Raw genomic sequence first — 13,494 nt, 5'->3', positions numbered from 1 at the left:
TTTTTTTTCAGGGCCGCACCTATGGTATATAGAAATTCCCAGGCTAGGGATCACATCAGAGCTACAGCCACTGGCCTATGCCACAGCCATAGCAATGCCAGATCCAAGTTGCATCTGCAACCTATACCACAGCTCACAGCAACACCAGGTCCTTAACCCACTGATCGAGGCCAGGGATTGAACCTGAGTCCTCATGGATGCTAGTCGGGTTCATTAACCACTGAGCACGATGGGAACCCCCAGAAAAGTTATGATACAGTTAAGTGCCATTAATCCTTCTACACACTTTTATTAACAAATAATAAAATAAATACCCTTATCATATTCTGGAGTCTCAACCATCCCAATATCTGTGGATGTATACAAACACGGCATCAAGAAACATGGCACAAAATATCCATATATCAAAACTCTCATGCCAAAATGAGTACGTCAAATAAACCAGGATAATAACATAATAGCTGAATGTATTCATAAAACTAATTAGGAGAAATGTTTGAGATGCTTTGATAAAATTACAAAGGTTCTAAAATGTCCATGTGTAAAAATTACACTCTTTAAAAAAAAAAACAAAAAAAAACCAAAAAAAAACCTCTTAAAATCTTATAACTACCAGTGCCATCTCTTAAAGGGTAAAAAATACGGGGTTTTTAAAAACCCCGTATTTTTAAGAATGAAATGAAACCTAGATAGTGACTCCAGGTAAATAAGCAAATAATGGATATGAGAAATTTAGCGCTCGATCTAAAAAATAACGTGGACATTTGCCTTTTAACGGCCAACAAAATAAAACAGTCCCCAAAGGAGACTTTATTTTCTCATAGTAAAAACACCCTGAGTGAATTTTCATCCCTTCTATTACAGCCAGATCGAAGACAGGACTCTGGAATGGGGGAGGGGGGTACTTGGAGAAATAAACATAAGAACAAATAGAAACCCAAGGCCATTTCTGTCATTCAGCTGCAGGATAATGAGGCTGCTTTGGCTGAAGGTACAGGGTATCTACTGGCAGGGAAAGAGAGCTACCTTGAGGCTACAAGGCACAGGGAATCTTTAGTTGCAGTTTTTGCAAAAGGATGATTAACTAGGAGCTTCAGCTATAGCAAAATAGACACCAAAACGCAAAGTGAGGTGCTACCAGGTTTTATAGACTTAGGATGTCTTTAAGTCCTTCCCCCACGTGGAGGTGTAAAAAAATCCGAGAGAGGATTTATTTGGAAGGCCTCTTTGGCGTGCTATGACTCCCACACACCCTCCCAGTCAGCAAGGGTATTGGGCCTCTCAGAGCAAAGGGCTTTCATGGGACAACTCAGAGAGCTTTGCATGTCTCCTCTGCAGTTTGGGGTCATGTCATGAACTGGTATCTAAATCATTCCAGAGGAATCCAGTGGGTAAGAGGATCGATGGGCAGGCCTGTGCTGTACAGCAGGGGTGGGAAACTGAGGAAGAAACTACATTCCTAAAGATTGTAGGGCAAAGAATACTAGGTGTTCTGCTATGGCCTGGATGTGGGTTATTAGGGAAAAGCAGGCTGGGTTTATTAGATCCTGTCCAAGAGACCGGGATGAGCCAATGCAATTGCATTTTAAAAGGCTTGTTTGGAGTTCCTGTCGTGGTGCAGTGGTTAACGAATCCGACTAGGAACCATGAGGTTGAGGGTTCGATCCCTGGCCTTGCTCAGTGCGTTAAGGACCTGGCGTTGCCGTGAGCTGTGGTGTAGGTCGCAGATGTGGCTCGGATCCCACGTTGCTGTGGCTCTGGTGTAGACCAGTGGCTACAGCTCCGATTGGACCCCTAGCCTGGGAACCTCCAAATGCCATGGGAGCAGCCCTAGAAAAGGCAAAAAGACAAAAAAAAAAAAAAAAAAAAAAGGCTGGTTTGATGGTTGTAGAAGAAGGGAATTGACTTTCCCGGCTGTGAAGGAGAAACCCACAAGCCAGATGCTGCTGGCAGCCATCTCGGACCAGGACCATGACTCGTCCAGAGGTGAAATTGGACAGAAAGAGCACAGAATAAAAAGACGGACAGAGAAACAGAAAAATGAACTATGGCCAAAGGGTGCACAAAATCCACCCTGGATCTGAACGCGTTTGCTGATGTGAACCAAAAGACTCCCTGTCAAGCCAGTTTGAGTTGAATTTTCTCATATTCGTCACTGAGAACCTTTCATTTTATCCTCTTTTCTAAATGATCTGGGTGAAGAGCCACAGCCCAAACTCGTGCCAGACTAGGATTGCCCACCTTGCAGGAAAATGCAAAAGAGCCAGGATGCCAACTTCGCTTGGTTCTTGGACTGAACTCTGTCCCTCGGGTAGATATGGGCTCGACTCCAAATGAGACATTAATTGAAAGATGGACTTCTCTTGGCCGGAAGGTAAGAAACAAGGAGAGTCAATTATATGTTACCTGGTAATGAACTCTCTGGGAGCCAGAAGAAACTGACTGCAGGTCCTAATGAGAGAATGGAAAGAAAAAAAAAAAAATACATAGACCTTAAATTAGTTTGAACACGTTGCCTCCACAACTGTACCAACGAAACTCCCCATTTCATACTGTTAAACCCGTTTGGAAAGCATCGAACTCCTCCCCAGCCCCTCGGGGTTAAACAAGGAAGATGATGCCACATGTAATTAAAGCACATCAACCTGGACTGAGAGGAGAAAAGGCGTTGACCTACTGACACTTACAAATCCTACAGAGTGTGTGGAGGTGAGGGATCTAATTTCAATGACAGGAGACAACTGAAAGTCAAAGACAGGCGATTTTGTTGTAATAAACGAGGGTCCTATTTAACTTGCACTTGGACTTTTGGCTTGTGAAATAAGCTTCTTAAGTCCCTTTAGGCGCTTAGGAAGAATTTATTTATCTGAGACCAAAAACATCCTGTCAGAATTGGCTTTATACCAATGCGTGGCTTGGCTTTCACAGACTTTCACAGAAAAGAAAATCACTGGCCACCTGTGCATGATCACGAAGTGCGAATTAACAGGGTTGAAATTAATGAGGTTTTCCTGGCAGATTCTGAGAGCCAGGCTCCCTTTATAAAGTTTTATAATAAGTTGTCACCACGGTCATGTGCGGCAGGCTTCCTTATTAATGAGAGTCGTGATTCTATTTACAGAGCTCAGCACTCCTGCCTACCTTTGTTCCCACACCTACTCTGCACAGGCTTTATCAACTCACCCTCCGAGCCCAAGTTTAAAACTTTTCTTCTTGATTGGTGCCTGCTCTTAATGTTTTTTTAAGAATCCTACTTTTAGTTGTTGAATATGGATGTAATAAGCCTAAGTTAATTTTTAACAAAGTCAATGCACTAGTCGTATATTTTGTGGCTGTGGAATCTTAAGTTACCCTAGAGGTGGTTTTTTTTTTTTTTTTTTTCTTTAAAGTTTGGTATTAATGATGATTCACTTTTTTTTAATGGCAGGTATTTTTAAGGGCGGTTCCACAATAACAGATGAATGCTATTTTGAAAAATGAGATACTATATGTTGTTCTAGGATTGATTTGGATCTGAGTCACATGCTAAAAAATGCACAAATTTTAACACGCGCTAAGGTACCATTTTCGGTAAAAATAGCCAAATAAAGCCACACATAAAAACTTTATTGACTTTTCTTTTCTCACCCTTATCAGTATTCAGAATCTGGCCTCTAGCTCAAAAATTTCTGCACTCACAATTCCATCTCTATCCTCTTAGCAACGTGGTAGAGAAAAATTAGTAATTTTTACACTACTTTACGCCTCCAACCTGAGTTGACTTCCATCAAGAGAAACAGAAGTTAATGTTCAAAACGAAGTAGCTACAATTCTACAATTCGAAGGAATTTTTAAACACTGTCTTCTTTATTTGGGATATTTACTTATGCATAATGTGCTATCTAGAAGAGAGTTGCTTGTCTTGGGGTATTTATCAAAACCACCCAGCAGCTTTAAGCATATAAATGTCTATACTACATCCCCAAAAGTGATTCTAAAGTGCACCTTCCATTCAGAAACCAAGACAGAGAAGTGGCTATTAATTTTTTTTTTCCATTTGTAGAACAAGACACTGACTACCTGCTCCCATCATCCTGAAAACAACAACCAATGACCACAGCAGTGATCGGTCTGGGTCTCCTGGCTTCGCTGATGCAATTCAAATTCATGGGACTGTCACCTATGAGGCCCTCTCCTTTCTCTTTCTCTACAGTAAGACCAGATTGAGAAAAAAGTAACAGAGAGATTATTCTTTTGTGTTCTGACACAAATCCTCATGAAATACAGGTTTTTCTTTCCTGCAGAAGTTACATTTTAAAAAAAGCTGTCTCTGACAGAAGTCTGTACTAGATACAAAACAGTAAGTAACCCCAAATCTCATTTTTCCTTCATTATTTATCAGTGCCCTTTGAAGTTCTGTACAGGTCAAAAAATAGGTGAGCTGTCTGGCAAGAAGACGGGGGTTCTGAGTTATAGTTATGGATCCTTTTGGGGCAACATCATGCTGTCATTAACTCAATCAATCCTTTTCCATTTAACCACTGGAGGGAAACAGCTGGGAGCGGGGGAGGAGAAGGGGCAAGGGAGAAGACGCAGCATAGTCTTCAAAGACAAGGCCACCATACTTCCATTTCCTCCCCAAATGCATCATTTTAGAAGTTAATATCCATGGCTGGTAATTGTTAAAAACAATGGGAAACTGAGCAGAATAAATGATTGGCTAAAGAAACTCACCTCCTGAAGGCGATCTATGTACATACGGCAAGTCTCCAAATCACAGTCTCCACGCACAACTAGAATACCCAGAGGGATGGCTGAGGGTGAAGGAAAGAGAAACGTCTAAAATACCATATTTGATTTTTCTATTTTGATGTAAATGTGTTTCTTATGGTTAAGAAAACTCTCCTAAGTATTTTTGATTTTTTTGGATGTTTCGCTGTATCCTGACACCACCACCCCTCCGCCCCCACGACCTGTCCCTTTACTTATGCAGTTTTCATACTCTTGCATGACCCATGCTGCCCCCTGTCACCAGGCCGGCCTTTGTTTCATCTTGTCTCAGTGGCCCTGATAAGAAGTATAATGCCATGGGAACAGTGGATTGACAGGACCAGAGGCTGTTCAAGCCAGCTGCTAATTTATGCCTGCATTTGCAGTAGCCAACATAGCAGAGAGGAATGAAAAAAATCATAATTCTGGACACTTAACCCTCTTCCTCCTAAACGCATGGGGCTTCATCTTTCTGTCACACTGTGACAATTCCCTATTTAAGAGACTTAAGCTACTCAAGGCATTGTTACTACTTGGTGGCCAATACCAGAACCAAATAGGAAAGAAATGTTTTAAAAAAACCAAAAGCTTCTAGAAGGTTCACAGCTTAAACTCCAACTGATTTTAAAAATAGTGGAAATGTGGTAGCAGCAGGCCTTCAGGAACCAATAAAGACAGCTGTTACGTGCCTTAAATCCCCCTTTTCAGGTGGTAGTAAAAATGTCACACAATGGCTTTAGTGGCTAGAACCTCCTACTTCAGATACAAGCGTAAGATTCCTGAAATGCTGAAATTCCCGAAATAGTCTCCTTCCCAAAACTTAAAAAAATGCAAACATTTCTGATTTTAAAAGTACAGTTATTTTAAACCCATGACTTAAAAAATATTTCAAAATCTTGAATCAACCAACTAGAGACTAACAAGGAGATGACAGAACAATTGGTCTACACTAAAGATTTTCAAAAATCTTTCATTGGATTTTTATTTACTTAATTTTTTTTTTTTTTTTTTTGCTTTTTAGGGCCATACCCGTGGCATGTGGAAGTTCCAAGCTAGGGGTCAAATCAGAGCTACAGCTGCCAGTCTACACAACAGCAACATGGGATCCAAGCTGCATCTTTGACTTACACCACAGCTCACAGCATCCCCAGATCCTTAACCCACTGAGCAAGGTCAAGAATCGAACCTGCATTCTCTTAGATACTGGTTGGGTTGGTTACCACTGAGCCACAATGGGAACTCCTAAGTCTTTCATCGGATTTTTAAAGGTTCATTGTCTATAAATAGGTCTGCAAATGCCAAGTGCAAGGACTTTAAAAATTAATAATACAGAGAATGAAGTGCATGGGAAAATCTTGAGGAACCCCCAAAGTAGTTGGAGAAGGCACCCATATAAAAAATAAGAGTAACACAGGCTATACTAAATGTAGGAACTGAGTCACATGAAAACTCTAGGAGAGAGGGGCTAATTTTTGTCTCCAGGGTAGATGTGATGCTCTCTGAAGGATATGGAGCGCCACTGGTCTTGTAGTTAAAGAAGCAAGAATTGTCTAGAGAAAAAGAAATAAGAGTTTGCTTTCCAACACTACCTCCTCAACTGGCTGAGGGACTGCGATGCCACCACCTCATACCTTCAGGTTCCCAAAGTGTGGCACACATAAGCTGGAAGGGATCAGTGTGGACTCTCTCAGCACAGCGTGTGACAACTAGTTTCCTGTCACAGCGCCAATGTCTGGTAGATACACAGCAAACTTTTGTAAAAAAAATATACATATATCAAAAGGCAGGGAGAGGAAGACAGGCTTAAGGCCTATCCAAGTGTGAAAGAGAGTGTCTTTAAGAGCTAAGCCTACTTTCCCGGGTAGGCAAAGAAGAAGGGGTAGGAGCAGGGGTCGACAGTGTGCATTAGATTGGAGCTTGTCGTTGCCAATTCTTCCAAAAGCCAAGCAAGAGAACCAGTCAGCAAAAGAGTGAGGAACCATGCAAGCGGCACATGTTTGGGGGAATAATTATCTGGAAAAACACCTTTTCGCTCTCTTTTTTTTTTTTTGGAATAGAAATGGAAATATCCTCAAAATCTTCAGTATGGTAATCATGCGTCTTTGAAAAATTCAATAAAGAGATTCCTAAAAAGAGTGACTGAAGTCGCCATCCTCAGCTCGACTACTAAAGAGATCCTTGAAAGGAGACGTGCTGAGGTCAGAGAAGAAGGAGGATTCCTGCTGCCTCAAGATGATGAGGAAAACCTAGAAGGTTGGCCTAGAAAGCAGATCAAAGGTTTTGGAAAGAGAATACAGCTGTAATCATCATGAGAGTCCGTGTTGGACTCTTGTTAAATGGTATTTTCTCTTAATTTCAAATGTGCAAATGTAGAGAAATGGAATTCAGTCACTATTTATCTGTGTACTTAAGTGAGGAGACACATTTTACGGAAAGGCAGAAATGCAGTCAACACCTCTTACTTCCTGCTACTATCAACGTTTGGAGTTAGCCTGGTCATGAATCCAAGCTATTAGGTAGCAGAAATTTTAAACTACAATTAGAGTTTGGATATTACAGATGTGGAATCAATGAATGGTCTAGGAAAAAGCCTTCAAAGATGTGTCTTTCATTTCTACTATGGATATAAAATCAGCAACTTTGCCTATTCTTCAAGAAGCTGAAGAGGAGAAACAGTGCATTTGATTGACATTAGTTATTCAACTGAGCTAAAAAAGAAAAGTCATCCTATAGCACAATTTCATCAATTTCATAGTGTGACTGCTGAGAACTGTTGTTAAATTTATCCTATGGGAGTTTCCATTGTGGCTCAGTGGATAACGAACCTGACTAGTATCCATAAAGATGCGGGTTCAATCCCTGCCCCCTCTCAGTGGGTTAAGGATCCAGCATTGCCATGAGCTATGGTGTAGGCCAGCAGTCGCAGCTCCGATGTGACCCCTAGCGGGGGAACCTCCATAAGCTGCGGGTATGGCCCTAAAAAGACTATATATCTACATCTATATCTCCCATGAAGGTACCAGGGCGCAGCAGAAAGAATGTACGGTCATTCTTAGATTCAAATCCTAGCACTGCTTTGGTCTTAACAAGTTAGTCAATTCCTCAGATCCTTGGATTGAAGACTACAGTATTTAGAATAGGTTTATTCTAGGAATTTGTGACGATTAAATACAAGGGTATATCTAAAAATGAGTAACAAGAACATCAATGCTAATTCTTCCTCATTCCCTTTAGTATCTTTTAAGCATCTTGAGATGGAAAATGGATTTATGCTATCTTTCAATTAATTACACTATAAGGATTAGCTGGTAGTAGTTCCATAAGTTATACTCTATTTACTTAAAAAAAAACAAAACCAACTTTTACTCTTTCTTCAATGGGAAAGGTAACTGCAGTACAAAAATCCTGTAGCCTGACAACTTCCACTGAAGGCTTTACAGTGAAGAGAAAGCAGAAACTTGTGGAAAATTACCACCTTCCTTTTACATTACTGACAACCAGTTGCCAAACCTCACTGAAGTTCCCTTGATCTTAATTGGAAGAAGTGAGAGTACTTATCACCTGAGCACTAGCATCTCTATTCCTGATCTTGATGACTCATCTTATTTGGAACTTGGAGAGTTTATTTGATGCCAATAAGCCTCAGCCAATATTCAATCTACATAATGGAAATTTTATTGCAGGGATCAAATGGAATGTACAAGTTCTAACTAAGCAATAAAGAAGAAGTTTGTTTCTAGATTGAGAAGGCAGATTTAACACATACTTCTCTCTCACCAGAAATGCTACTAAAGTATATGAATTTTTAAAAGACATAAACCCACAAAAAGAGGAGGAACAGTGAGGAGAAAATGGTAAGAGATACAGCAGATAGAAAACTGGGAACTGGCTCAGAACCCCTATAGAGTCTAATCCTAAACCATGAATGGGGATGGGTAAGAACCAATACAATTTACACTGCAAAACCTTCAGAAAATGTGCAAACTGCCAGCATCAGCTGCAGCTGAAGCAAGAAGTACTGGATATTAGATCCCTAGATTCCACCACCCACTCTTGGTAGATGCAGTGACTTTACAAAAATGGGGATTAAGTTATCATCTATAGAATGCAGAGACCCCCAACTTTCTTTCCTCACTAGACTCTGAAAGTTGGCAGCCAGAACCTTACTTTCTTGGAGAGAGATTTTTTTTTTTGTCTTTTTGCTATTTCTTTGGGCCGCTCCCGCGGCATATGGAGGTTCCCAGGCTAGGGGTCGAATCGGAGCTGTAGCCACCGGCCTACGCCAGAGCCACAGCAACGCAGGATCCAAGCCGCGTCTGCAACCTACACCAGAGCTCATGGCAACGCCGGATCGTTAACCCACTGAGCAAGGGCAGGGACCGAACCCACAACCTCATGGTTCCTAGTCGGATTCGTTAACCACTGCACCACTATGGGAACTCCTGGAGAGAGATTTGAAGACTCTTCTCTGGGGAATCCTCAAAGAGTGAAGAGAAAACTTCCTATCCATGAAATATAAACATGACTATATTAAAAGATTAAGAATAGGAAGAAGAAAAAGGACAAGGAGCATCAGTCACAGAACACCAAAAATGTCCTTGAAATGTGATGGAACAGAGTATAATAGGTTAGAAAATGAAGTTGAGAAAATCTCCACAAAAGAAGAGCAAAAATAAAAAGAGGCATAAAACAGGAGAGGAAAGGTAAGAAAAATAACACTGGCCCAGTGGCCCAACATTCCAATAATAGGAGTTCCAAAAATTTCAGAGAAAAATAGAGAGGACTGATTATTAGAAACAAAGGAAAAATCAAGACTATTTCTTAGAACTGAAGAACTTCAGTTTCCAAATTTAAATGGCCCAACAAGCACAATAACAAAAGAAAAACAGGAAGACATTTTTTTTTTTTAAATTTAAGCATATTGGAACCAAAGAGAAGAGTGTACAAATTTCCAAAGAGAAAAAAAACTAGATGGCTTAGAGAGGCTCAGGATAGCTTCTCAAACGCAACTGTACAGTCAGGGCATCAAGGAAACAATGCCTTCAGAATTTGAAGACTTTTACACCTAATCCAGACTCTCAATCAAGTCCAAGAATTGAATAAAGGACAGACCCTCTACTAAAAAGTTACTGCAATACTTGCACCAAAAAATGTTGCATTTGCAACAAGAATAAGGAATGCATGGGAAATAACAAATGGGGAATCCAACAAAGAAGAGAAGAAAAAAGAAAAAGAACCCCCAAGGGGATGGGGCTAGAAGATTCTAGGATGACAGATGTACTGGGGCATGGTAACTCGACTGGAAGATACATAGGGAGCTGTCATCATTAAGAATCTCATAATCACAGGAGAGTTATTTTTCAATCCAAGAACAGAATGTCTAAGTGAATCTGAACCAGTTTCTTTATCATCCTCAGATGTGCTCTGCCTTAACCTGTTCTTGAGAGCAAGAGTTACGTCATGGTGAAGCGTTTCTGTGCCCTGGAACAGGATGTGTCTAGGTTTGGTTTCTAAACACCTTTAATTTTTTGCTACTTTTTTACAGCATCATTATCTGCAGGACCTTGATTTAAAACTGTCCTAATTTTACACTGTTATTGATTCATTAATATGTAAATTCGTATGTGTTATATATACATATATACACATGAGTAAATAAACGAAATTATACGTTCCTTAAAAAAAAAAAGAAAAATTCAAACTCCCTTCCCTTCAACCATAGTTCCACTTGATAGCGAGAACTTACCCTAACACCATGCCAACACTTGCCAGAATCAAATCCTAACCTTGCCCACTAACTCTTCTTAGAATGGGCTCATGTGCTCTCTTAGGAGAGCTGAAGGCAGACGATAATCCTGAGACTTTCTTTTCAGCTCCTTCATCTAAAAGTGAAAGTATCACCTTGCCCTTACACAGGGAGAATTAGAATTGCTACTTGGTTTTTCAAAGCCACTCTATCTGAACTAGGAATGCATTTGTCCATGGTAACTATTTATCTAAGAAGAGAATGGCAAATACAGAAATCAGTTTACTGATTGTGGTAGGAGACAGGTAAGGAGAGGTACTTGTTCTGCTTCTTAATCTGGATGGGAGGTACATGAATGTCCATTTTACTATTAATCTTTAAACCTTTGCATCTTACATATAGACGTGTATGTATATTTGTATACGTATTTATATAAATGTATGAACAAGCAAGATACAGGAACAGAACAAGTATGTGAACATGTGTTTTTGTGTGTGCATGTGTGTGTGTGTTTATGTGTGTGTGTGTTTCAGAATTGAAAATAAGAAATGCAAGCTATCCCTGGCAACTGATTTTCATCATAGTTCAGTGAATATTCTCTGTGATGTTCTCTGTGAGTAAAAAAAAAGAAGATACATAGGCCATCCCATCATGGCGCAGTGGAAACAAATCTGACTAGTATCCGTGAGGATGCAGGTTTGATCCTTGGCCTCACTCAGTGGGTTAAGGATCCGGTATTGCCATGAGCTGTGGTGTAGGCTGCAGACAAGGCTCAGATCTGGCGTTGCTGTGGCTGTGGTGTAGGCCAGTGGCTGCAGCTCAGATTCGACCCCTAGCCTGGGAACCTCCATATGCTGTGGGTGCAGCCCTAAAAAGACCAAAAAAAAAAAAGAAAAAAAAAAAGACATATAAATTAGTATCAAATAGGAAAAGGGGAGAAAAATGTAGACGAGTAATCAATCCTCCCCCAAATGATATCTAAGGCCACAATCCATTTCCAGCAATGGGCACCAGGCATATTAAGCAGTCATAATCCCTGTGGCTCATCATGGTATGTGTACTTGTTTGTGTGTGTATCTATTTAAAAAGCATCAGGATAATCTCTGTGCCTTATTTGGGCTTTGGAAGTCTCCAGAGCAGCGACGTCCAATAGACCTCTCTTCACTGTTCTATGTAGAGGTTGACTAGCCATGTGTCATACTGAGCATTTGGAATGGCCAGTGTGACTGAGGAACTGAGTTTTTAACTTTATTTAATTTTGATCAAAGTTTAAATAACCCCATGTCACAAGTGAACATTGCAGATTTGTTTGTGGAACCAAGAAGCTGAACTTCCCTAACACCAGATTCCTATGTCAAAACCATCCATGTTTTAACTTTTCCACAAGTAATGCACAGATCCAACAAGTAAAACTGCTATCCTCTTTGCCCCTACCCAGTTGGATTCAACGTGCTTTCTAATTTCTAGCAGTAGTATTCCTTGGTTGACTGGGGACAAATTTATTCCCCTACTCTATATCCTACCTTTCTTATCCTAGCTGTCTTAGTCATTTCTCTGCCACTCCTTCTATTAAAACACACTCTCAGATCCTTCTTGACAATTTGATATACATGACCAAAAAATAGCTAAAAGGGCTAAACTTCTAAGAAGCACCTAAGTTTTAATATGTCTGAAATCTGGGCTAACCTGATCATCACAGACCAAGTGTTTGTGTGCCCCCCTAAATTCACATGTTGAAGCCCTAAGCCCCAGTGTGATGGTATTTGGAGATGGACCTGCTTCAGGAGGAAATCATGGTTACACGAGGTCATGAGTGTGGGGCCCTTGGAATAGGACTACCGCCCCCTCCCCTCTCTCTCTCTCTCTGTCCCTTCCTCCTTCTCTCTCTCCCTTTGAGGACATAGCATGTATACAACCGTCTACAAGCCAGGAAGAGAACCCTCACCAAAAACCAACTCAGCCAGCACCTTGATCATGGACTTTCCAACCTCCAGAACTGAAAAAAAATAGCTATTTTTTAAGTTATCGGGTTATGGTATGTCATCACAGCAGCCCTAAGTGACAAAGACAATGATAAAGCTTTGATATATATTTAGGTATAGAAATAGGAAAGAAATGGTGGAGTCGACTGGAAATCCTCAGCCCAGAGAAAATTATACTACCAATTACTTCTTCCTGGCCAAAACATGAGCCCTGCCCTCGCTCCCCTCTCGGGCTTCAACCTGGCTTCCATTAACCTGCTTTCCCTACTTCTGTTTGTTTAAATGCCTCAAAATCCAGAATGTGATTAAATTAATTAGTTGAGAAATCCATTATATATTTCACATTGCATGCTCTGGATTTCATGTTTGAAATAAAATGCCAATGGGTCATACTAATTAATTTTGTCTTCTACACTTGAAGTGAGGACTACTTGAACTCATTATGCAAATTTATGCCACAGAGTGCATAAATTAACACCATTCATCTTCAACAAATCCAAAATCTTCTGCAACCAATCCACGAGTGTACTCTTTTACCTTTAAGAAACTTCTAAAGTATATATGTGCTAAAAGAATATAGATAAAATATGGTTTCTAAAATATCTATTTCACACAAGTGATAAGCAGAGGCAGGAAATCGACCAAGCTCAGCTATCCTATATATGGAACTGAATTATCTGAAACACTGAAAACCAAAGTTCTTAAAGGCTGTTAAACAGAAAACGCCTAGAGGCTTTAAGAACATGTGAACAATGTCCTGCAGAGTCAGAGCTATGATGTAAGAGACAACCAAGTAATTTCCTCAAGACAATCAGTTATTCGATCGCAGAAAGACCAAAGACCTTTGTGGACCAACTCCGAGAGGAATGCCACCCCCAGGGAGTTCTCTGGGGCAATTTTACCCTGGCACAAGCCTAGGGTTCCTAGGTTGTGCTGAGGCCAGTGAATGCACAGGGTTTCAGAATCTGAGGCTAAGGAGAATGCAAACTTTGTGAGTTCCCAGGTGCAAAACCTTGA

The 13,494-nt window shown here is 40.5% G+C and overlaps 1 protein-coding gene across 2 annotated transcripts in view; it reads right to left on the bottom strand.

Moving 5' to 3' along the window:
• The window catches only part of DGKI (diacylglycerol kinase iota), a 471,782-nt gene that overhangs the window by 92,104 nt on the left and 366,184 nt on the right, over positions 1 to 13,494 (bottom strand). For both annotated transcript variants that reach the window (XM_047763504.1, XM_047763505.1), the window contains exons 22-23: positions 4,714 to 4,793; positions 2,407 to 2,451 (exon numbers count right to left, since the gene is read on the bottom strand). In XM_047763504.1, coding sequence (XP_047619460.1) covers positions 2,407 to 2,451; positions 4,714 to 4,793 — 125 coding nt within the window. The remainder of the gene's footprint in view (positions 1 to 2,406; positions 2,452 to 4,713; positions 4,794 to 13,494) is intronic.

The sequence above is a fragment of the Phacochoerus africanus genome, chromosome 16, assembly GCF_016906955.1.
Source record: "Phacochoerus africanus isolate WHEZ1 chromosome 16, ROS_Pafr_v1, whole genome shotgun sequence".
Taxonomy (NCBI): Eukaryota; Metazoa; Chordata; class Mammalia; order Artiodactyla; family Suidae; genus Phacochoerus; species Phacochoerus africanus.
Note: the sequence above shows the minus strand (reverse complement) of the source record. Positions and strands in the feature narration are given on the sequence as shown.